General features: G+C 38.8%; 1 protein-coding gene across 1 annotated transcript in view; it reads left to right on the top strand.

Annotated features, from left to right (window-relative positions):
- cdkal1 (CDK5 regulatory subunit associated protein 1-like 1) overlaps nucleotides 1-26,973 on the top strand; it is a 202,331-nt gene that overhangs the window by 89,025 nt on the left and 86,333 nt on the right. The window contains exon 9 of the mRNA XM_029505241.1: nucleotides 23,851-24,017. Within this exon, the coding sequence (XP_029361101.1) occupies nucleotides 23,851-24,017 (167 nt within the window). The remainder of the gene's footprint in view (nucleotides 1-23,850; nucleotides 24,018-26,973) is intronic.

Below are 26,973 nucleotides of genomic sequence, written 5' to 3'. Positions count from 1 at the left end.
TGTTTGATTGCAGTTTTGTTTTTTTAAGCAATGGCCTCTTTTTGATACTGTTTTCCTATAAACCATAAATCAATCCTCTTGCCAGCGCGATAGCTGAACTGACAGGGTTGACTCTGACCTGTCTGCCACCAAGGCTTTTGACCTCTGACAACATTCATCTCAGGACACAGGTCAATTTAAATTTTGAGTTTAACCATGAGTTTAATTCCACTAAATACTGTTCACATTGGTCATTTGATGACAGATGCCTCTAATTAAACGTGGCTGTAAGTCTTGGAAGTTTATGTGAAACACATACTGTTGCAAGATAAATATGGATCCATCTGAACACATCATAAGAGATATTTCTGCTCTCCACTGTAAATGTGATATGCTGTAGTATAGTGTATACTGTAGTGATGGTAAAAACTCACTGAATAACAATTTTAATTCGTTTCAATTAATTTTTTCCTTTTTTAGAGGTGAGAATTTCTGTAGATAGCTCCTTGAAATGTAAAAACTTATTGTACTACCTAAAATCATCATCATATGGCCGATGCATGTTCTCATTCAGCCAGGTCATAGTCATATCCGACCAACGATTGAATCGAACGCTACTGAATCTATATGTGTCTGGGGTGTCGGAGAAACTCAGGAGGATTTTCAACAAATGTATGTTTCAACCAGGCAACCCTCTCAGATAAAAAACTGGTACACCCCAAAGACATGGTACCACACACTCAGAAAAGCAACCTGGTATATGCAGTCCAGTGCAGTGAGGAATGCAAAGACCTATACATTGGTGAAACTGAACAACCCTTAAATATGTGCATGGCCCAACACAGAAGTGCCACCTCCTCAGGTCCACTTTCAGCTGTCTATTTACACTTAAAGGAAAAGGCACACTCCTTTGAAGACAGCAATGTTAAAATCCTGACGGGGCGGCAGATGGTTTGAAAGAGGGGTAGAAGAAGCCATCTATGTAAAAGTGGAGAAACTTCTAAAAAGGGGACACCACCTACCATCTACAATGCTGCCCTGTCAACCTGACCCAGGAGAATTAACAACTCGGCCTCCAACAATGGCTGCCCAATGTGATTCCAACAGCCACAACGGCTGCTGTTCACCAGTGGGCTCACAAGACTCCTAAAGACGGCGGTTCAGTGCAGCCTCACATCAGTGGTCAGTGAAACTAACGAGCTGTTGTTCACCAGGAGCTGTGTGAACACGCCACTGTTCTTCAGACTAGTGAGGACTAGTCCGACCGATGCGTTCCAAAAAGCGAAACGTCTTTGACAAACCTAAGTCCTAAGTCCAGTTGCATTCAATTCAATTGTTGGCCGGATATGATATATGATGTATAATGTGATTTTTATTTCATGTTTGTTAGGTTTCATTTCACAATTTCACAATCAAGACGGCATCAAAAGCTTCCTTAGGAGACCTGTAAATCCTCTTTGCTGTAAACATGTTGGCTGCCCCTGAAATGTGTGACAAGAGACAAGGGGCCAGTCAGACAGACTGAGGTGCCACGGCTGTGTACGAGAGAGAACTCTATTTTTGTTGTGCTCTTCAACTCCCACTGCGGCTGTCGCCTTGTCATTTTAAACTGTCAGTAGGGTGTTTTTGAAATAGCCCTGTCTAAAACAGGACGTGACGCTTCATAGACACAGACGCACTGCTATCACTCCCACATGACACACTGCATTAATGTGCAACATGCATCTTAGCAATCACGACGCAGCTTGAATTATTTGGGCTGCAGCGAGTGTTGGCACATGACAACACACAACTTCAACCAGTATTGGTTTCTCTCTAGAGCTGACAGCTGGCGCTTTGTATAATAGTTTGAGGCACCATATCTTCACAAAGCTACTAAGAGTAAAGTCTAATGGTTGGATTTTCAATGTATAACTGACAATATGACCAAATTTCTCAAGTTGTTTTTTTTTTTTTAACATTTCACTTTAATAAGGCCTTACTTATTTAGGTGCATGATAGTATTATACATGAGGTAGATATGCCTGCTAATATTCAATCCTCCCATTTCCACATGACTGATGACATCAGTGTCGAACACAGATATTAGCAGAAATGACACTGCTTAGTTCCCTGGCTCCAGCTAGATGACATATGACAGATAGCCATAGATGGACAGATATGTGGGCTTCCTTGTTGGCGAGCTCCAACATCTGTGACAGGTGTCAGCTCCTGTTTACCTCTGCAGCTGCAGCTATCTGACACGTGGGCCGACGAGGATGCAAAAATTTGCCAGGAATCATCCTCCATGGGTCAGTGGTTCATCCAAGCTAGGTATTTAAATTTAGATGTAGCAGATGCATTTAAATTACACTCTGGATGAGATTACAGGAAGGGTAAATAAACATGATAAAGGATTTTTCACAGAAGCGGAAAAAGGCTGTGGAATATCAGGATGGGAGCAACACAGGAGTGCATATTTGGTTGCTATTATTAATATCAGCTATTTTGTCTGCAGATTGGTGAACAAAGATACAGATCTGTTGCCAATATAAATTGTCCACTTTACATTCATTCAGGTAAAGTAGATGGAGGTTATAAGATTAAAGAAAACTTGCCTCTAATTAATCTCTTTTTGATTGAGGTTTGGCAATAGAGCCACATGCGGAGCAGCAGAGAGACTGAAATATTGATAGGAGCACATTGATCATAGTTGAGTCACCACCATCAAAGTGCCTTCTATTGAAAAGGCCATGGGGAAAACCGCTGAGCATGCAAGCACTAACGCAAATTTCCTGGGTGTGTGTGAAGGCAGTCAAATTCATTATCCTCTGGGAAAGCTTTCATGGAGAAACTAAAAATGGATTTTCTGAATCTCCTCCGGGCCGATAACTTGCTGATATTTTTCTCACAGACAGAAGTTCCTTCACGTGTGCTCTTTGCACTGAGAAATGATTCAGGCTCCAGCAACAGTTTTCCAAAAAACTGGCTGCTGTGTTTCCACGAAAAAGACTGCAGCCAGACATGGGCACACACACCAGAGTATGTCATGTGACATATGTAGTGACATATGTCATCACTACTGAAGCATCAAAGCTTAAGTGTCTTCACTTAATTTGTTTAGTGTCATTGTACACTTTTATATGTTACGCATGACACCAGTGGTGCCATATATAATGGGAATGTTTCATTTTTCATTATAGCGTTTAAGAGGGGACCCAACAACACTAAATTGGTCTTTTTCCACTTGGACAACCCACTTTAGTCAATGTAAGTCACAGATTTTGTTGAACATCCTAATTAATATGCTGTATACGCTGGCAGTATGATTATATCAGACAATTGTCCAAAAGAATCAGAAATGGTCAGAGTCCTTTTGCAGTTATGATGTGTACTTCGTCAACAAATGAAGATTATTGCAGTCTGACCTTTATCTGCTCCTTATGTGTGGTCATGCGTTTTTGGATATTGTGACAAATCCTGATACTTCAGGATAAATAACAAAGAACCTAAAATATCACAGCCAAGAGTGACCAAGAGTGACTGCATCATATTCATCAGCAGTTAGATTATCTGCCCGTCATAGCAAATGTGACATACCACAACAGATCAGTGGTTGTGGCTGCCATAGCAAGGTGCAAAGAAAAAAATTAAACCTAAAAAAGTTATGTTTCTCGTTCAAGCCACTTCTCAGCCTTTTTTTTAATTTGTATGTGTGATAGCTCTCTTTATCTCATTGGTTGTGGCACTATTGTCAGAAGTTTAATACAAAATCACACAAAAGAGATTACACACAAATCCAATGTATATAAACACAAACACGTGCATGCACACACATAGGCCAGCTGCAGTTTCACATCCACCACTACTTCTTATTTATGGCTGTGATGCTAATTGTGTGTGTCTTTGTCAGCCCACTGTTGGACCAGGGCCACTGAGGCAATAAAGACAAATAGTACAGTTAATTTCTTTTTACTTTTTGTCTCTGTTGTAGTTACATTGAATATCTTCTCTTTGTGTTTTTCTTTTAGAGCTCAAGTAAAGTACAATTGTCCTTCATTTGCCTCTCTGCCTCTGTCTTCCTGTTTGACCTCTTTTCATTCTCTTCATAGGGTAGACAAAAAGACAACACGGGGGGGGGGGGGGGCCGCGGCGGCTTCTGTATGTGTGTGTGTGTGTGTGTGTGTGTGTGTGTGCGCACGTGTGAGTGCGTGTCAGTGCATGTGCCCATGTACCGTCTTGTCCTGTGATTTAGTGCCAAGCTGGCAGCAGGAACAAGTGAATAGGGGGCCCCTTTCACACAAAGAGAGCACGGGATACACACAAACTCGCACATACACACACACAACTAGCAGTCAGTAACAGACTGCAGGCCACCAACTGCACACCTGGCATGGTGCTATTATGTCACCAGAGTGTGTGTGCGTGTGTGTGTGATTGTGTAAGTCCAGCAGACACCATCTGCTCTGTCCTCTGTGAACTTGTGTCCACACCTCTTTGACTTCATTGCGTTATATTCAAACGTTTTACAGCCTTAATATCATTTTTTATACAGTGCTCTATTTCCTCTGTATGGTTTATATACTACCACCACTAGATCCTGTTTGCTCTGTCACACTGCTACATGTGCACTATCTCTGTCTGTACGTGTAGTTTTACAGCTGTTTATTCATGTCAGAGCTAACATCTGTACTTGTTACCATAGTGCTGCTGTTGCATTGTACCATTTTACTACCAGTGTAATAGCCCTGCTTTAAATCTATAACTTGCTGTCTTTACTGCAGCTCAAGAGAGTGAGGTGAAGCATTTACTGAATAATTACTCTATAAATTCTGTGTTTATACAAAAACCAGTGCGTGTATGTGCTTCAGATAGATTGTTTTGAAAGTATTTTCAGGACACTGGAGCACACACCAACATGCTGAATTATTTTAAAGCAATTTAAAAAGTTGAAGGGCAAAATTGGTCCTCTGAGCAACAGCTGAAAATTTGTTACAGATTTTTAAGTCTTTTTTGTTTTTCCGATAAAACATCTTTCCTTCCTTTCCTTGCCGCTGTCCTTTCGTGACACCTTATACCCTTTTTGCTCCATCTGTTAGGGTTCTTGTTTCAGCCATAAAGGTGGTGTGTAGCACTGTTTTCTGCTGCTGCACGACACAGTGTGGGGGAGGGGAGCTAAATGGCATATTCAGTCAATAGGGGGCAGTAAAACACTTAGATTAAGACTCAGACCATGTGCTCGGCCCACTGGCCTTGTTATTGTCTGTCTGGCTCAGCACAGAATCACGCAAACTCTCACACACGAGAGTCGGCCTGTGCCTGTTAAAATGTTTAACTGCTGTAAGTCCTCTGACTCATATTTGGCTTTTGGTTCTTCCTCCCAAAACGCCACTCTGTTTGTGTGTGTGTGTGTGTGTGTGTGTGAGAGAGTGTGTGTCCTCTTTCCCAAGCTGTTAAGATCACTGCTGTTCTGTTATTGACATACTGACTTCCTCCTTGTTAGCCTGTGCAAGCCACAACAAATTTAGAACTACATGAAAATAATTATCAGTGTCTTGTATGTGCCTGCAGCGTTGTGAATATTTGTAATGGTCGCTCTATCAAAGAATCAGTTTTCACAGTTCTTTTGGGAAACCTCCTTTTAGTCCTCCTGTGATCTTTTTTCTGTGTCCCAACCCAAATGCTACTGGAGGGAAAAACAAATAAACAAAATAAAATTAGACTCTTTATAGTCTAATTCTTCTAATTGTAACTCTTTTCCCCTCCACATGATTACATGGTATGTAGTGCACATAGTAAAACTATTTTATTTAAATGGTTCATTCTTTCTATTGCTCTATACTTTTGCATCCTTTGTTTGTTTTTTTTTCTCTGCTTCCACAAAGACGTCCTAATTCACTGTTTTGTACCCCCTTCCTTTCCCTCAAAACACGATTAATGACATGCTTTAATCAGCATTTTAATCAGCATTAAGGCCTTTGCTTCCTGGTGTATGACCAGTCACTCTAATTTTACAGATAACAAACTGAACGGTTGTTTCCATAGGCCTTGTGAGTCATGTATACATACACACGCCAGTGTAATAATAAAAATAAAAAAATAAAAAAAAAAAGAGCCACAAGTGGCTGAAGTCCTCAAGTTTGTGCCTGCTTTGAAGTCTAGACTGGAGGCTGGAGAAGGAAAGATTAACTGGGCCGTTTAATCTACACAGTCCCTTGTTTGAACCCTTTCAGCTTTTTGGCTGTGTTGCAAAACTGGAGCCCTTTAGACACCTGCAGGGATTAAAGTTTGAACCATGTGGTGAATTTTAGTCATGTGAATATCTGAGTTGGGAGACTGCAGATTAGTGAAAGGTAGATGATAAAAAGCATTTGGGAAATAACTGGTACTCTCTGGTGCACTATAACAAGTTTGTAAGTACATTTGCCATGGCAAAAAACATAGCCAGAGGGCACACAGCTTCACAGATTACCATTTCCATCCATTTCATTTAAGTTGCACATTTTTCAGATGGTCAGAAGCCTGCGTGTCAACATCTGCCCTTAATCCAGAGCCCATCTCTACCTTGGTACTGTTCCTTATCTGGAACATCCAATTATGAAGTTTTTTTTTTTTTTTTGCTGCTTGCAGCGGGGCAGTAGAGTGAGCTGTCAAAACAATAACGGCTTATTATCACCTTATAAAGGTCTTATCACAAACTGTATCCAGTTTATTATCTTGTGATTGGGAAACACCAGTCGCAAAAATTTTAATGTTCTGACACAGTAGTCAGTTGTGCTTACTACATTATTACAGGAGCACACAACAGTCTGACTACTTTGTTACCCCTCATGGAACTGAATGTCTGGACTGGGTGTTTATTTTGATCTCAACTACACACTTGTGAAGTTCTATGACTGCAACTGGCACATCAGAGTGTATAAATCAGTGCACAGACAGAGATATATAAACACCTGCCAAATTACTTAAAGCTGCCTCTGCAACAGTGTGTGTCTCCAGGGCCACATCTTTGCTGCCATGATGACACACACACAAGGTGACCACAACACTGGTGGTGTTGTGACAGCTGGTAATCAGTATTCAGTAAGTGCGCTTCTAGCGTGTGGAATGTAGGTCATGTAGGTCCAATATTTTTTAGCTTCTGAACAGTTTTTTTCCTGTGTTTATGAGTGACCTTTCCATTATTCACTTAATCTGTTGTTGTTAAATATTGTGAGAGAAAATTCAGATTCAGCACTTATCCAACTTGAGCTATTAAGTATTGGGGTTCTTGTGTCCAAAGTGCAGTTAACATTATACAATGAACATATTTTTCAGAACCAATTGCCTCAATGGTGTTTCTCTGTACAGCCTCAGCAGAAGTATGAACAGCTTTCCTTTCTTTTGTGTCACCAATAACCCATGACAGACAACATATTTCACACATTTATCATTGCATGTGCATTTTAGATTTGTCTGGTATAATAGGGTGAAATTTAAAGGTGAAATAACTTTTTTTTTTGTCTCACTTGCACTGGCCTTGAATCTTTTATACCCCACAAATTCTCACACACACCCACTTTGCACACATATTACAGTTAATTGGTAAGTCTACCTGTAATTAACATGAAAATAACATCAATGTTATGATCAGCACGTAAAAGGGAGAAAACCCAAAAGGGGAGACTACTGACAGCCTGAGGATCAATACAGGGAAGAGAATAAGAGGCAACAGCAAGATGTACATTGAAAAAAAATATCTTGTCTGTGTCCCAATTCGTGGCCAAATTTAAATTTTGTTTGTGTCTTATTGAGAAACAGTTTTCCTTTGTTTTTCATGACGACAACCTGGATATAGGCAGGAAAATAAAGTCCAACAGATATTGAAATGATTTGTTCCTGCTTTCTAAAACATTATGCAACTGCCCCATTTTTTCACGGGTGTTGTCTATTTTCCTGTCTGAATCCATTCCATCACTTCACTCCCACTTCACTCCCCATGATGGGCCCATCTTTCAGTCTTCTGCTCTTCTTCACTCTGCTCTCTCTCCCTCATTCTTTGATCTTCCCCCATTTTCACTAAATTCCAACTCCCTTGCATTCTTATCTTTCCATTATGGTTCAGATCAATTTTCCTAGCCCAATCTCTTTCTGTATACATATATTTAACTTAATCACATTTTCTTTTAGTTTTTCCTTTCGATTTCTTTCAATCTCAGTGTCTCTCTGTAACTCCTCCATCTGTTGTCTGATTTGAATCATTTGTCAGTGTTCAGATGGATGAAAAAAGCAAAAAATTGCTTATGAAAAGGCTAAACCTCAGTTTATTTCTCAAGGCACAGATCATCAGAAGTTAATTTATCTCCCACTGAGCTGAATGAATAGAGAAACCCAGCAACAAAATGTTAGCCCTGCAGTTATTTACATTTGTTTATTCTTCATTTGGAAATGAATTTTTAATGTTCCATAGTATGATGAGGCTGTTTTATGACATGTAGAAATATTTTATTAACAACGATTTTAGCACTTCTAGAGCCATAGGATTGCTACAGATGTGAAGGCTTCAGGCAGTAACAAACACAAACAAATACTTATTAATTAATTGATTTATTAACTTCGGCAAATTGCTTGGGCTGGCTTGTGGAACTAGTCAACTAACTCTAACAGCATAGCTTTAAAAGCAAAGTGAGCTAGAATGTTTTGGAGTTAATGTGTCTGAACACAGCACATTTGTGTTACTGCTGGTTGTAGGACTGAAATGAGTAATTTGAAGAATTTGATTACAAAGACATTCAAGGTATTTTTATTGAATTGATTTTCATTTTGCTCCTATCATACAACATGCTCTGCTTCTGTTTCACACATTTTTAATGATACACAATGTTTCCAAAATCAGTAGGGTGATCATAGATAAGATCAAACACAAGAAATGGCATTTCAAGTTGTAAAAAACAAACAAACAAAAACCCGAGAACACTGCGCACTGTAAAACAGAACTTACAAGCGAAAAGATCACACCTTCAATGATGTAGCACTTAAACACTCAAGTTCGCGGAGCAGCGTTGATACAAAGTAACGTAGCATGGTGTAAATGACATGTTAATTAAATTCTAACCCTAACACTCTTTTTCTCTTTTCTACCATGGTATGATAAAGCAAATGAATACATTTGATTATGCAATTAATCGATGAAATGAATGAGTGCTGAGTTGAAAAGAATAATCGATAGCTGCAGCTCTACGTGGTTGTATAACAGGTAATCACAGCACAGTCTTTGTCTTAAATATATGCCATTTGGAATTTTTTTTATCTCGTTCTGTTGTCTGACAACTGAAACATGAATTTAAAACAACTTAACTGGAGATTTGCTCGCATTAAAATAAGTGTAAGGAGGAATAAATATAAAGAGCTGAAACAGGGTCTGCATTCTTTCTAATGGCCATCAGAGGGCAACTACATTGGCTGTAAAAAGAAGTGTGATTGTTTAGAAGTGCATGTGAAAATGGCCCTACACTTCTCGATTCATCCGTTCCCAACAATGCTTACCTCACCAGTTTATGAGCTCAATAACTATTTTCAAATCTTCACTAGTAAAACGTGATAAAGATATAAAAACAGCAGTTCACAAACCAACGAGGGATGTCACAGGTTATCTCTTCTTCTTTAAACTGTAGGCTCAGTTGTTTGGACTGTAGCGGAACAGTGCAGACTGCTGGTTATGCTCATTCCAACCCTTTCTAGCTGGTGGTATTCTCAAAGTGCTTCCACTGATCTGCAGGTGACCCTCCAGTGTGATAGTGCCCAGTCCGTTTTTTTTTTTTTTTTTTAAATCTCATCATCCTCATAGACACTGAAGGAGGTTTATATTTAAATTTTTATTTCAAAATGGAAATGGAGAAAAACATTGTACTTTCCTGCTCTTTTCTCTGTTACAGACTGTAAAGTGCATCTTAGCCATTAAGTTTAGCTGCCAGCTCATTTCTGATTTACGGTTCAGTGAACTAAAGACATCAGTGAACATTTTGGCCCACATTGAACCAGTGCACAGCAAGAACCTGAATGTAGTGACCCTTCGCTATTTATTGAATCGATTCCCTTTCAAGTGCCTGTCCTGTTCAATCTATCCTTTTCGGTCTTGTCTTGGGAAACAACTGGAATGGCACCCAAGTCCCCCAGTATTCTTTAGGGCACTGTATCACGTTTGTGTGTGTTTGTGTGCACATCGTTGTGTCTGTCTCTGTGCTTGTCCCCCTGTGGTATATATTTTGATCGCATCAGGGGGTCTCTTCACACCCCCCGCAGGAACCAGTTCTCACATAGTGAGCCACCCGTGGCCACAGCCACAAGACCCTGGTGTTGGGTGACATGATGGGTGCTGGGGGAGGAACATATACTCACACAAACGCACAGTTTTTCAGAGGAATGTTTTTCTAATGCTAATAAAACTATTAAATACCTTCTAAATGTCCCTTCTAACTCATTGAACCTGAACTAACATGGTATTGCCCCTTGACAAACAAGCTGAGTTTTGTGTCTCTGAAGACAATAATTCTCTCTTTTTCACACACACAACTAGATAGAAATGTGTGTGTGTATAGAAAAGATAATTGAAAATAACTGCGGGAGATGTGTTTTAGGTTGGAAATGATGCACTTTGAAGGGGTATGCAGTACTGAAAGCCCTGAAAGAAAAGAATTACTTTTTTCTTGTAGATGAGAACAGGCTGACAATTCATTAGAGAGTTTTTGTTTTTCTGTTTTCTGAATCTCCCGTGTTCAAAAGCAATTTACTTATTTATTGTGGTTATTATTATTTTACCATCAATAACCATACTCATTTTGTAATACTGCATTATACACACAAGCCAACAGCACAATTTCTATGAACGTTATTCATTCATTTATAAATTGCCTTTGCAGTAGAAGATGGTACGAAATGCAAAAGATTTTCATGTTGATTGTGTATTCATTGTGTACCTCCAGCCACATACTTGTCCTCAAATCGTATGGTAGCAAATTCTTTTGCAATACTCAAGTTTGTAAGTTAAATTGGATCTACATCTGTTTTGCAATCCAAATATCTATAGTCCATACCTACGTAAATGATTATTTTCTCTGCACTTTCAGATGAATTCAGATGAATAATCATGCACAAAATGCAAATCAAATAAATGGCGGCTGGGGAGTAGGCATTGTCAACCAAACGACAACGAAGCAGGTGTACTATTACAACGTGAGTAGGACTATAGCATGGATTCATTTCCCTTTAGATAGGGGAGAGATTCACAGAGCCTCAGATGCTTATGTTAAGCTTCACTAGAGATGAATGACAGTGGCCTGAGTTGGCAAATCAATTTAAGAAGTTGTCAGTTTCCACACCACATGTGTCAGCTGAGCAGACAGCACAGTTTTGTGCAAGGTAACATGGGAAGTACACAGCTTGAGTGTGTAACCAAACCATCTGTAGGAGCCATGTGACTCCAACAAGCACAAAATAAGGTTACGTAATCAGTCATTCACTCACTTAATTATGTTTGTCTTTTATCTGCATCAGTGATTTTATTTCAAAAGCACTCTGCCGTGAACTGCAGCAGGTGAGGTAAAGTTAGATTTGAATCCAGTTTATGTCTTTTATTTGATAACCTAGGTTTAGCAGAAAACAATATACTAAAAGCAGAAAATACAACTTTAATAGAAGACATGAAAAAAGTGGGTGGTCTTTGTTGTGTTCATTTTATTTTCATTTTGTCGTATGGGTTCAACTCTGTCATTGAAATAGTTTACATGAACAAGGGAAAGATAAGCAGGAAATGCACACACACGGCCAAACCTCCATCCACAGTTTGATACGTGTCTGGCCATGTTTGGTACATGTTAGGACATGTCTTCAGCCCTTCCATCTCTTTCCACCTGCCTTCTGCTGTAGCCACTGTGTAACATGAATCTCTGCCGAGTCTTGCACTGACATTATTTTTAATTGAATTGAATTATTGTTTTGTTTTTTTTTTTCTTTTCAGGGGATTTCTTGTTTGTAGTAGTTTTTCATCTATAATTTATCATAGTTTCCAGGACAGTTTGCACAGTCATAGTTAAGACTAAGGCCTAAAACAAAACCTGAACATCTGTCTTTTGCTAACAATGCAAAATTGTTCACTCCATAGTCATATGAACACATTTATATTTGAAGGTTTTCACATACCCAGCAAAGTGTTGTTATAGCAGAAACACAACAGCTCCCACACCGGTTTTATAGTCTGAGAAGAATGCTTAATGTCATACAGTTTGCACCTTCACCCATACTATAATGTGATTTATTTTTTAAAAATGCACTATTACATTTATATCCACATTGGCTGCCTTCTTCCTCAGGCAGAAAGAGACTGATGACTTGTTCATATGTTCCTCATTGGGGTTCATCAGTCTCAAAGTGTCCCTCTCCAAATCTATTTTCCACTTCCGTGATCATCTGATACTGGTGTTGCACTCAGTAACAGTTATACTGTGCCACCAGGCCAAGCAAATAAATCTCACATTTCACTTTGCTGCCACTGCTCTTCCTTGTAGTATTTTCTGCAGTAAATCTGCCTTCTTTTCACACCAGCATGCACACATCCACATGCGTGTGCATCACCATGTGATATGTACTTTCAGGCTCACTGATAAGGACAGAGATGATCTTCTTATTTTGGAATATATATATATACACACACACAAATAAATCCAGGGTCCTGGGTTCGAATGTGGTCAGCGACCTTTGCTGCATGTCTTTGGCCCCGGTCTCCCTGCTTCCTGTCTGCCTCTCTGGCAAACATTAACTAAAAAAAAAGGAAAGGATAAAAAGACCCAAAAATATAGTAAAAATGGGGAAAAAAGAGGGGCTGCCACGTGGGAAAGGACAAAGTGCTGAAAGGAGGAAGAGGAAGGTAGTCAGGAATATGAGCCCTGAATATGGTTTATCTGTGTCTCAGCTTGTTAACTTAGTAAACAAACCACAGTCATTAGTCTAAAGCTTTAGAACGGAAAACATCCCATATGTTTGCCTAAAAATACTAATATTTACATAATAAGATAATGTTTAGAGCTTCACTGACTAAATGAACACATGGACAAACATGAGCTTTGCACAACTTATTTCATTTACACATTTTTAAATACAGTTATAGAGTAAACACATAGTCACTAACATAATTAACACACACCAAAACATGCAGGGTGCATTTAAAGTTAGTCTTAGTTTGATACAGTAACTAACACACACACACACACTCACACTCACACACACTAACACAAACACACTGGCTAAGTGAATTAACAAACACAAACATGATGCCTGCTGCTGGCTTATGAATATATTAGCATAAATACTGACCAGACGCATTATTATTTATCAAATTAGTGCCTGCCTGAGCACACAGGCAAGTGGACACATAGAAGTGCGCACACACACACACACACACACACACACACACAGCACAAAGAAATTAGGTCAACAGCCTTGAATTAGGAGCTAAAGCTAATTTTGTCTGATTAATAACACAACTGTAACATTGTATATGTGTGTGGGTGTGAGTGAATCCCGTGTGCCTGAGCACATAACAATATTTGGTCCTGTATTTTAGTGTGTGTGTCCATTTCCTTGACTTCTTTGACAGCTGATATTAACTATTACCTCCTCAATGACTTTTTAATAGGCACTCATTTCCATATCGCTGCTGAGACACGTGTGTGCACATAGTTCTACACATGTATATGAGTCTGTGTGTGCATCTAATGCCCTTAGTGCCTCACAGTTCTTGAGGTCTCTGAAGCATAAAGACATGGGATCTGCCCCCTATAGCTCCCTTTGACACTCTCCCCCTCTTACACTCTGTGTCTCAGCCTCCCTGTCTGCTAATCCAAGCATCCCTTCAGCCATTTTTCCTCCCCTCAACTCATGTGCTTTTAATGACGTACAGTACGAGTTCATTATCTTGATAGACCGACATTGGGTCAAATCTCAAGACAGTATGGCTAAATGCTGTTTGATACATGATTCTCGCTTCTTACTATGATATAGCTCACAGTAACATGCTGGAATATTTTTTGGGGTTTTTCAAACATTTCAGTGAGTGCTGAAAATACTTGATTAATCGGCCAGTCAACAGGTGATGGTTGTGATAGGCAGTTCAAGCTTTCAGTTATTTATCAAATACAACATTCACAGATGACAGCCCGTCACTTGCCGTAGTATGCTTGATACTCCCTTTCAGCTCAGGGACAGTTTCTTTACATCCCATTAACGTTCAACTTCTTAACAAGTGAACTTGACCTACTATAAAAGTTGCGTATTTTCTATCCTGTTTAGCTGCATTTGTTGCTTGTCAAGCAACCGGAAGAGCATTTCTTCATTAGAGAGGAAACAAAACTTGTAGCTGACAAAATTCCTAATATCAATTGAACCCAAGCGCAAAAATTTGTCTCTTTGAAGAAATCTGTTCTTTGGATGTTTTTCTACAGCTGACTCACACAGCTGGCTGGACAGTTAACAGTTAACCCTATACATTCAAATCTAAATGACCAAATAACTGAGTCCTGAAACAAATATATGACCAAGTCACTGTCATCCACTCATCCAATTAGTTGAACCTCTAGTCCTGCTGAAGTCGGGAGGGGCCAGAACATATCACAGCATGGGGCTGAAGGTCAAGGTGTGTCAGTCTAAGGTACATTTATTTACCTGTAATGACGCATACAAATGTTTTTCTCTGCAGTTACCACATACAAACCCTTTTCACTTTTAAAAGTGGGTAAATTTCACTCACAAGCTTTTTATTCCAGTATGCAGAAAGCAGTGACTTAAGGCCAGGAGGAACCCGCTCTGATTTTCAGAGGAGGAAATACATGAGCAACTTAACTGAACTGAATAGCTTAAATAAAGTTTGATACTTTGCAAACATATTATCAGTAACACATATTTTACATGTTTAGAAGCAAGTAAATTAGTATTATTGTTATTTATTTTTCTTCAACTTGTGTGTTTTTTAGATTTGGTTCCTATATTTATGGAATCTATGCGCTTTGGTAATGATGCTTTGCTACTTTGCTTCAGGTGAGAAAAATAAATGAACATTTTGAAACCTAATGTTTCTAGTGGAACATATCAATGTACAGTCAAATGGCATGCAATTCTCCATCTTTCCAGTTAGTTGTGTGTACTGTAACTCTGGCTATGTGTAGCTCAGTTCATTGGCACTTAAGGAAAGTGGTCTTGGACTTCTTAAGGTCTCTATACGCACTAAGAAAGTGCTCACTCTTTGACAATGCACATACACAGAGATAGAAGAGGGGATGTGTCATCTTATTGTATGATCTTTGTATGATCTAACCCTAACCCTAACCCTCTACCAATTACTCTCTATAAATATGATTATACTATTATACCAACACAATGTACACATCTGTGCACACTGCAGACACACTAAAACACCCACAGTACTTGGAGCCTTTGCCAATTACTTTTGATATCTTCATACAATACATCTGACCCATATAAACTGTGGCATGTTTTTCTTGTGTACCCCTTACTTTGTGTGTGCACATACTTTGACACATGTGCGCAGGCTTTGATGTATCCAGACCCTAAGTCTCATGCACAGGCGTGCACAGAGGGTCGTGCCTGTAGTTCAGAAACTGTGTGAAAGTAGGTTAAAGCTGACATGTTTAAAATATTCTGTGGGTTGTTCATTAAAACGCTGCATATGTATGTGCATCCACATGTGTGTGCACACAGTGACATGGATGTGCAACATATACACATTGATGTGCATGCACACGTGCATTTAGTGTAAACATGCCTAAGAAAGAATATTTGCATGAGCATATGTGTGTGTTGGGTTAATCCATGATGATGATGCTACCTGCCAAGACGCCCACGCACCACATCAACAGTTGTTGCTCTAAATTAAGCTGCTTAATTACTGCAATTAAACTCTGTGTGTGTGTGTTTGTGTGTGAGTTATACTGTGTGAATGTGTGTGGCAAGGATTAAAGGAGGGTTTGTGTTTGTGCGTATGTGTTTATTATGTAGCTCCTTGTGTGTTTGAAAATGTTCATTTCCAACATGCCTGTGAACCAAAGATTAGGAAAGTTGAAGAATTTCAAAGGGAGCTGTTGATTACACACCTAAAGAAAAATTCTAAAAATCTTGGAAGAATTTCTTTACCATGGACAAGCTATCGATACTCATTCATGTCAACTAATATTACTTATATGCCATGCAGAGGTGGATGCTATTCACAGTATGAATATTACACCACTGCAAACTGTTATGTAGTTCACAATATACTAAAAGCATTTCAGCGAAACTTCAAACAAAAAATTGTTGGAAATATTGCAATTTGTTGCCCTGATTAACCACAATGGGAAGATGAAGGACATAAATACATAAGAACAGTATTTCTGTAATGCCCACATCACAAAAAGCTTCAAATGTGTTCTATTATATAGAAAAATAAAACAAATATGAGAACTAGCAGAGTGTAACTTATGTTTGTATAACATTTACTGCAATATTATATTATTATAACCCAATCCTTCTTCTCTTATTGCAAACTGACAGTCCTTTTATCTCTTTCCCTCAAAATTTTATATTTCATTTCTCACTATGCTGTTGTTAACATCTGACCCAGAATTTTTGCTTTCTAGTGATGTGTGGCGAAGTTTCTTGTGGAGGCAGTTAGCCAGAGGAGATGGCGGCTGATGGTGGAGGACAGGGGAAGGGCTAATGTGGTTGAAGGTCAGACAGGCCTTCCAGTCAGTGGTAATACAAAAAGTGTTTGTAGTTATAGATGAGGAGTGTGCGCACGTGTGTGAAGACATAAACCCTCTCTTAAAAAGCTTTTGGTTTGAATTAATATGCTTTTAATAAATGGGATATGTGTCTATATATACCCAACAGTGAATATACTTTTTTGTAACACTCAGTCATGTTTAACTTTTATTTAACATGAGCTTTGTTTCGAATGCTGTTTTCAGCATTTATTGAGGAGCCAGCTGGGGACAAAGCTCAGTGGTAAAGTTGCATGCCTTGCATGCAGAGGCCCTGTGTTCAAACCCCAGCCACACCCGTGCTCGTGCTGGTCCCAAGCCCGGATAATTGGGAGGGGTTGCAACAGGAAGGGCATCCGGTGTAAAAGCTGTAGCCAAATCAACCATGTAAGATAAAGAGCTAAGGTGCTGTGGCAACCCCAAATAGGGAAAGGCCAAAGCAGGGATGGAGGCGAGAGTAAATTCTCTTGCTAACAACAAAGCAAAATATCTTGATGATTAACAGCAATAGGCTTCTCCAAAGACCTGAAATTCTTCTCATAAAATATAAATTTGCTTTTCTGTGTTTGCCAATGTTATAAGATAGAATGTTGCGGATAACAGAGGAAACATTGATCTATAAATGATATGAACCTATTCACATGAGAATGTATTTGCCTTGTATATTCAAAAATGTTCCTTGTCGCTCCCTTTCTCCGTGTAAATTCTTTTACAAACAAAAATTCAACATACAGTATGTTAGCAGGTATGTATTGATCCATGTACAGCCCATGTAAACATTCATCTCTCTCTCTCTCTCTCTATCTGAGAGCGTCAACGTGTTTTTGTGCATATTTATATTCTGTCTAAATATTGGTCTTTTGGTGAGGAGTGGTCAAACCAAAACAAAAAACTCCTGTTAGCTCACCTGTCTTCCTCCCATTCACGAGAATCTGCTGCCAAACTGTAAACATGTTCTAGCTTGTAAAATCTAATGCATGATCTCGACACTTCTGTGGATAAGTATATCCACTGTCAAAATAATTGATTTTAATGTACAGTAGCTGTTGTTTTAAGCTTTTTTTGTTTGTTTTTGACCTACACTAGCACGTCACAAACAGCAGGTGTGTTCTTGTCAGTCAGATATAGTGAGTATATAAGAAGATATGCATAAAAACACTAGGAATTAAAGCCCAGAATACTATAGGGTATTTTATGAGATCTGCTTAAGTCTAATTTAATTCAAGAGTGAATATACCTCTGAGATCTAAGCTGTTAGAGCTGTTAAGCTGTACGTAAGGTTGTCCACATTCGGATTGGCTGGCTGTGTGATGATGTTTGATAGATTACAGATTACATGCACATAAAGATGATCCTATTTCACTGCATTAAATTCTTATTTTCCATGGCACAAAGCAACAGACTCCTAAGCATGTTGTATACATTAAGCTGCCATGATGCATGAAGGACTGAGCTGATGCTTATTTCAAGATGCATGAGCTTGAGGGTGGAAGATGGATATCCACACTATCCAGCTGTCACATTTAAGTGTCTTATAACACTAACAAACTATAGAAGTAAGTACTGCTAAGTACTGGGTTGTTGGAGGAAATAGCCCCAAATTTTCTGAAATATAAAATACCAGCAAAGAGCTACACTGGTCCTTCACCAGTTTTTCACTCTCTCTGCATGCATGTACTTTAACATGCTTAGACGTGTTGACTTGCGTAATGGAAAATAAGGTTTTAATGCAGTTTAATAAGATCATCCTTATGTGCGTCTAATCTATAATCTGTTAAACATAATAGCCTGTGGCAGCCAATCAAAATGTGTATTGTGGTTTAGAGATTAAAATAAGTGGGAATACTCAACCCATACATAGGGAAGGGCGAATTGTTATGTTTGTTCATACAGAGCAGACGTTGGTCAAGGTGGAGTTTTGTAAAGCTATTCCTAAAACATGCATAAAAGCAGCCTTTTTTGGTGGGATTAGAGCACATAAAACTTGGCTGAGAGACCAGTCTGATCAAATATCTTTCTGTTTTAATCTGTTGCTAATGATGAATAGTAATTTTGTTGAGGATGAATATTTTATTCTCACAAACAATAAAGCAACAAAGCACTGCTAAAAAGAGAAAGGCACAAATATGTGAAATAGTAAAATATGAGTTTTTTGAAGGAGCTGGATTGAGAGCCAGGATTTGAAACCAATAGAAATAAACATGACATGATAATGTGTGGTCATGCTTTTACTAAGGTTCCCAATCACCTGAATCAATTGGTTCTATCACATTTCTTCAAAGCAACCACTTCAAAGCCTTCATCTCTTTTCCCTTCTCACTCATGCTATCCTTTTATCCATGGGTGGCGCAGGGACACGGGGCCAGATGTAAACAGTATAATGATACATAGATGTCTGCCACAGCAAATCCTAATATGATTGTAAGTAGGCAATGGCGACTGAAGTGTTAGTCCTAAACAGTAGGGGTGGCAATATTTTACTATCTCTCGATTTGATTTTTAGGGCTGGATTCATAATCGATTTTCGATTCAAAATGATTTGATTCATAATGATTTCTTCTTCAAAGTGCAAAGGATCCTCATGATCTACTCCAGTCTGCTTTGCAAGACAGAATGACAAATGGAGACATTAAAGTGTCTTTTTCACTTTTATTAAGTTTTATCCATGCTTAGATGGAATTGTTGCAACTGTCGCATAAAAGCAATATCACATATTGCTTAAGTAAGTAAAATAAAAGTGTGCCTATAAAAGAAATAGTGCAGTTAAACATGGGTTCCTCATTTTGCAAACCTTGCACACTTTGAAGCTCATGTCAAGCTCGGTCTTCCCTGGCATTCGGTAAAGAGGGCCTATAAAAGCCACGATCACGGAATCATAGAATTAGACATTAAAAACGCAATTCATTATGAACACAGAATAACAGAACTGGCCGATATTTTGCATAATCACACTATTGGTGGAGTGAATGAAAGCAATTTTTTTTTTTTATTTGTATGTAATTGAACACTCAACTGCAGACATTCTTTTTCATATTATAAAGGACATCATTCCTGATGTCCTTTATAAATCAGGAAGTAAAAAGTCTGAAGTCCTGTATCAGTCCAAATAGAGATGTCTAAAATGAATTGGGTGACAGAACCAACAAAATCAAAGCAAGTAAGATTTTTTTCTTTCCTTTTCCTTAAAAGGAAAGCAGGCAGCAGTTGGGGCTGGGTTTAGTTTTTTGTTTCATCACACAGACAGCAATAGAGACTACCAGCAATGTTAGTGCCTTCAGTCAGATTAGAGGGCTTTTCTTAAGAAAACACATACACACACATCTGCACGTTCACGCACCTTCACAAGTATTTGGCAGTGGGCTGAAGTGATGATTGTTTGATATGTGTATGGTATTTGTCAGGCATGTTGATGATGTTATTCTTGGACAAAGACAAAGGCAGCTTAGATAAACACACAGCTGTTTCCTTTTGTGATTGTGCTCCCTGTCTGTGTCTCTTTAACTATCAATAATCCCATCCATGAAGGTGCCAACCCTAAACAACACGACCCATTCTTTTTTAAAAACGTTCAACTTTAATACATTCCTCTCCCGTTTTTTTTTTTTCCTACCTCCTCCCAATGTTTTGCTCGGGCTGTTGTGTCAGAGTTGAGTAAATGTTAATAGCTTATAGGAAAAATGCCCTGCTCTCCACCCATGTTTATCACTGCTCTGACATCAACCAACATCACAATGTGACGTGGAAAAGGAAAGGTTAGGTTGAAGGTTAGTAAGGTAGAACACACTGGCCAAAGTAAAATGGAAAATGAGCTCATTTTATTCATTTCATTTTAAGAGTACAGTAACAAATGTGACAGTAAAATTTTGTTCAGGAGTTATGGAGGAGCGTCCATTCAGAGGTCAACTCGGAACAGCACCTGAGCTACCATACACATGTTTTTTCGTGAGTTGAACTTGAGCAGGAAACAGTACTCTCTTACTAGACCACTTTGAATTAAAACTTCCCAGAAAAAAATAGCTAATATGAGATTTCCCTTCACTTTGTTGGTTTTATATACCATCATCCTCATAATTATTGTGCTGGTGAGTTTTTTGTTGGACCCTCACACCTCTGATAAATGTTCACATCAGCACCACCATGACCCCTCTCCACACATACCAAAACCAGAGGAAGCAGCTGTGTAGTTTGTATCAGAGCAGATAGAGAAAGGAAGAACAAGCTAACATTCCCAGATGAAACAGCCACCATTTCTGTCGCTGGCCAACAATAACACCATTGGCACAGCAAATACAAAAGGGACTGCAAAGCAAGCCAAAGCAGCAAATTGCCGGGCAGGTTACTGAGTTTATCAGAAGATCTATGTATGACTGTGGCCCTGAGTAAACACCTGAGACTTTTACAAAGCATTGCCCTATTCAAAACATAATTAACACAGGAATCACAAGAGGTATTTGATTGCAGAGAATACACAAGGTTACTATCTTGGCAGCATTATTTAAGTACAATCACAGGAATGCTGTTTTGGAAGGAACTGATTTAACTCCTAGCAGGCCAATCTGACGCAGGTCAGTTGGACAATATTATAGTGAGCCAGAACTGTGATGGAGGAAATATTGCTGCTAGTGTGATGCGTGTAGAGATACATCTACCCCTCGGAGGCATATGATGTAGGTGAGAGTTAGACCTTGGCAGTGGGATTGGTGTAATTGAGCCCCAAACAGGCTGACATTAGCTTCTCTGGGAATGTGTTGTCACAACCTTCCTTTAGGCTAGCAAAAAAAAACAAACAAAGCAAAACCCAAAAAAAGAAACAGAAAATGTCTTTCATATTGTGAGAAAAAAATCTGCAAACCAACAAAAGCATTAATGTTACTAATGCGGAGACACACAATCATTACCAAACAGTGGTTGCTGCTGGCGTGTCTTTATAGAGCTTGACCTCCTGGTCCTCCAGTTACAGTCTGCAGTAGACAACAATAGATGGAAACCTGTTATTTATATATGTGATGGGAAACTGTGCTAAAAGAGAGCCGTTATTTTAAAGGCAAACAAACGAGCTGGACATTATTAGCAAAAATACTGTTCAGGACTCACTGAACCTTTTCAGTCATTCATTGAAGATACACCAACCGCCACACTTTTCTTTTTATTTGGATATCATACAAACTTTACCTGGTTGAGTTTCCACTTTTTGTTAAATGTTTCCACAAAGAGCATTTTGAGGAGCAGTCCTTGGCTTTCTTATTGTACTATTTTATACTTTCATCTTTTTAATGCATTATGAAAAAATAATGGAATAAATTCAATTGGAAATAGTTATTGAACTAGACTGTTATTGACAATTTGACTACGGTGAAGTCAGTTGTAAATGGATGTCATACCCTAAACGCATTCTCGTGGAGGGTGTGTTTTCCTTTTGATCTGATCACTTGTGACTGATTGATGTTTTTAATGGCTGGCTCCAAAAATCATTAGGGCATCATGATGTCAGTGATGATGAGCTTTGGAAACTCTTTCACTCTGGACAATTATACTGTCATCATCTTTAATCTGTCTGGCCTCGGCACGCCTTTACACACGCAGTTTCTCTCTCTCTCACACACACACACACTCTTCCTAATTAGCTAAACAGCATCTTTACTCTCTGAATGACCACATGCATCTTTCTGTCTGTCTCTGCACAGCTAATGATAATGATTGTTGTGTGCTTTATGAGTGTGTGTAACTCTGTGTGTGTATACCTGAGGTTTTGCTCCTGCAAGAGCAATGCATTTTTGGGTGTATGCATGATGCGTCTTATCCCATAACTTAGAGACAGTCAACCATTTTCAAACCTACAGCCAAATGAGAGTTAGATCGTGAAGCGCTAGCAGTGAATGTTGCTTTAATTTTGCATGAAGGCAGTTAATTGTCCCCTCCTGCTGTATATGACCTTCATATTTGTGGAAAGCATCTTTATATCTGTATTTTTAATACATGTCAGTGACTGTTCTGAGCTTGGCTCTGCCAATGTCTCAGAGCATTCAGGCAGCGACAGGAAGAGACTGCTTAATGTGTTTTAACATTTTTGTAAGTAATTCAAATGTTGTACTTAGCAATGGGGCAAAAACAGGTGTCATGATAAATGTCTCTATATTAATATATTAATGACATCAATGTCTGTTGAGTATCTACTTTAGGGAAAAAAATGTAACAGTAACTGACATGGTGAAAAACAGTTTGGGATGCGATCAAAGCATAGATATTTTTAAATTAAATCAGTGAACTATGAACTAAAAAAGAAATATGAATACTGAAAGGTAATAGATTTCTGTTTCTTTGACTATTAAAATAATGGTTGGAAATTTCAAATTGCTCGCTCCCAGGTATCAGGCTACAGAGATAAAAAACAAACAAACAAACAAAAAAAATAAAACGAGATTATGTTCACAGAAATTAATGGAAAATTACTGTTGAGCAACCTGCACTGCAGCCCCTGCAGCCAGAACAAAAGTTGTTTTGTTTTTTTTTGGAGGGCTGGGGCTTTCATCTCAGCTATAGTCCCTGTAAGGATTGCCCTTGTGGGCATTGAGGAGTTGATTTAAACAATTCATTGCACATAAATTAATATGGCTCAATGTCAAAACATGTATGTACAGTATTTTTTACAGTAAGTCCATGTAACTATCTTCAAAAGCAGCAGTGAAATAGTCTAGTCACAGTCAACAACAGTCAGGACGTGTGATGATCACTGGAGACTGATGTTCTTATCCTCTCGACTGTCTGTCTGCAGGTGGTGGTCTTCATTTAAGCTGCACATGATCCATAAGCTAACTACGCTAATACAGTTCTTACAAACAAACGGACCTTTAATGCTACCTGACACATTGTATGTATCAGTGTTCAGGTGACTGAGTTGTACTTAAGAAACATGAAAACAAGTGCCCATGGCTGACAATTGGATAGTTTAAAAAGCTAACAGTACATGAAATCTTGAAGGACAAAAACCAGATGAGATTTTCAAAACTGCAATTTATTGACACAGCCCTTTGGATTGTCACTATGAAATGTTATAAAATGTATTTTATATCAGTTTTTGCTAAGTGTTTGTGTGTACGAATCGTTCCAGAGGGAGTGTGTGAGATCTGGTTGACCAGTGAAGACACAGGAGCATACGGCCGAGACATAGGGACTGACCTGCCCACGTTGCTGTGGCAATTGGTGGAGGTGATTCCTGAAGGAGCCATGCTGAGGGTGGGGATGACAAATCCACCGTATATCCTGGAACACCTAGAGGTATGCACACAATATGGTGACACACGAGCGCACACGGTCCATTTTCACTCAGGAGTACCATCAAAGATAATACTACATCAGTGATGAATAAAACTAAAATACTTACAAATACAGCTTTCTTTCACTGTTTTGTTTTTATGTGTAGCCTCTTGTGCTATCCCTTTCGTGGACAAATAAAATTGCTTCACCTAGATTTAATAAACTCAATATCTCTCCGTTTTGCTTACCAAGCAGCTACACTGCAGTGCTCATACTCCATTCATTAGTGCAGTTCATTCTCTTCTTTCCCTAATGAGTCAATTAAGGACCATTGTGTCCTCTTTAGCAACCTCATTTTATCATTATTGTCTCCTCTAATGGAACAATGGACATTGTTATCCCTACTCCCTCTTTCTCTCCCTCTCTCTTAGTGCTCGTTCTCTGGCAAATAATAAACATTCTACCATTTAAATCTCTAAATCTCTTTTTTGCTATCCTTTCTTTGTCAAACTATTTAGATTTTTATTTTAATTCTTTGTTTCTGCAAGTATCAGAGTATTACATCATTATCACCATTTCCTGCCGCCAATTATTAACTGGCATATTCTTTCAGACAATAAATCAACAAATCAAGAAAGAAAAACCAAATATTAGAGAGTTTTCTCCGAATTATATTTGGAAATAAGTGCCAGGCAGAAGTTTGGTCTGAGCTCAATAATTTTTCTTTATTTCCAAAATTTTTGTCTTTATTTTAGAACAATGCTGAAGTCATCAAAACTATGAATTAGCATCTCATCATTCATAGTGCTTATCCATCAGGGTTGCAGGGGATGCTGGAGCCACTCTGCTGCTAATGTTTAGGCCGAGGGTGGGGTACACCGTGGATAGCTAGCCAGCATGTTGCAGGGCCGACATATAGAAACACAAAGAGAAAAACAACTATTCATCTTGCCTACAGGCAGTTTTAAATTCCACCTGTTAACTTAAATGTGTTTAAGTTTTTAAACTCCTCACAGGAAGGCCTCAGGCCCTGGAATTGAGGCACACCCTTCTTGCTGTAGCAACCTTTTGCTTTGATGGCAGCTTTGCACAGTTTTTGCACACTTTACATTCTCTCACTCAGATTCATGAAGTGGTATCTTAAATGATCTTTCAACTCTCTAAATGATATAAATGAAGCACTTGTTGGCTGCTTTCTGCAGAACCTATATAAAACCATTACCATTGGCATTAGGTCAGCATATTGCGGAGGCTGCTGTGTTGTGTTGTTGGAGTTAAATCCCAAACAGCATCACCAGCAAAGCATCCCTACACCATCACACCATCCCCATGCTTTGCAGTGGGGAACAAGCATGCAGATATCATTGGTTCCCCATTTCTGGGCCTCTCGAAATCACGGCAGTTGCAACCAGCAATCTCAAATTTGGCTTCATCAGACTAAAGTACAGATTTCCACTGGTCTCATATCAATGCTTTGTGTTTCTTGGCCAGGCAATCCTCTCTTTTTCACTCTGCTTTCTCAGAAGTGGTTTCCTTGCAGCAATCTGACCATGAAGGCCTGATTGACGCAGTCTGCTCCAGACAGTTGATGTTGAGATGCATCTACTCTCTGAAGCATTCTGTTCTCTCTGTGGTGGTTTTAACTGATATCTATTAATATCTGCGGCTGGTAACTCTGGTAATGAACTTCAGCATACCTCTGCTGCAGAGGTCCGTCCTCTTGACAGCCAGTTTTAACCTAGCATGTGATGGTGTTTTACGACTGAATTTTCTGGATTGACTGACCTTTATGTCTTCAAGTAATGAAAGATGTTTCTGTTCACATTCTTGACACAAAATGGACTGGTACAGTTCTTCAATAGTCCTATTTGATTTATACCAACACCACTTCACATCAAAAACAACAAGAAACTTGACAAGCACTTCTGCTAACTGAAAAGCAGTCTGTTACCACCCAAATCAAGCTTGTTCGTTTATGTTGTGCAATGTTGTCATCAAGGTTGCGTCTGTGACTTGTGATGAGGCAGTAAAAATGACCTTTATTAACATTTTTTGAAATGTCATGGCTCAGTAGGTGTCATATAGTTCATAAACTTGGGGAACAGCACATTGATGAAGCACATAGACAGAATGAAACTGTTATTTTATACTGAATTTATGTAAGTTTGTGTAATTTAATGGTGTAGCTGTGAGGTGTATCAATTTACAATGCAGAGACAAGATAAATAAGAAAGTCTAATGCCCAATCTAGGTTTAGGCATACATTTTGTGTGGTCAGTAAACTGTCAACACATGTCATGGCTAAGAAGCAAAATGCAATGTTGATTTTAGCAATAATGTATCCACTAATTAATGTACGTTTGAGGTGACACTGTAAACAATATTTGAAAGACAAGCATTGCATTCAAAGCAAACTTGGATGGATAGATTCAGTTTAAAGACATGAGTGAGGGATGATTCTAATTAGTACCTAATTAATTTCAATCCAAATATTGCCACCTCAGTCACCTCCTCATCTTAGTTCCATCCCTGAAGAACTTGATTTTGAGGTATGGGAAAGAGAAGGGGGAATGTTGATGGCTAAAATAGGGCAATGGCAACCTAGAAAAACTTTTTAGTGTCAAAAAAAGTTGAGAATGCAGATATACGTTTGGATCAAACAATCAAGGAAGATTGAAGATCATAGTTGAATGAAATGAGGGCAGCAATAGGGAGGAAAAATGGGGATGAAGGCCCGGGGATAGAGAACGAGGGGTAAAAGGAGTGCTGTGGGAAGCAGCAATGGAGGTTGTAATTAACCAGGGGTTAATGGAGGTGGCTAATTGTCCCCCACACGTATAGGTAGGCTTTCTGCTTGGCTACATTACAATTAAAAAACCACCCTCCTAATGATAGAGAATAACAATTAACTGATAATTAGAAATATACTAGGACGACACACCAGCTTAGTCTGTGTGTGTGTAGATGTTAAGAATCA

Source organism: Echeneis naucrates, chromosome 6 (assembly GCF_900963305.1).
Source record: "Echeneis naucrates chromosome 6, fEcheNa1.1, whole genome shotgun sequence".
Taxonomy (NCBI): Eukaryota; Metazoa; Chordata; class Actinopteri; order Carangiformes; family Echeneidae; genus Echeneis; species Echeneis naucrates.
The sequence above is the reverse complement of the archived record's forward strand: the minus strand, read 5'-3'. Positions and strand labels throughout refer to the sequence as shown.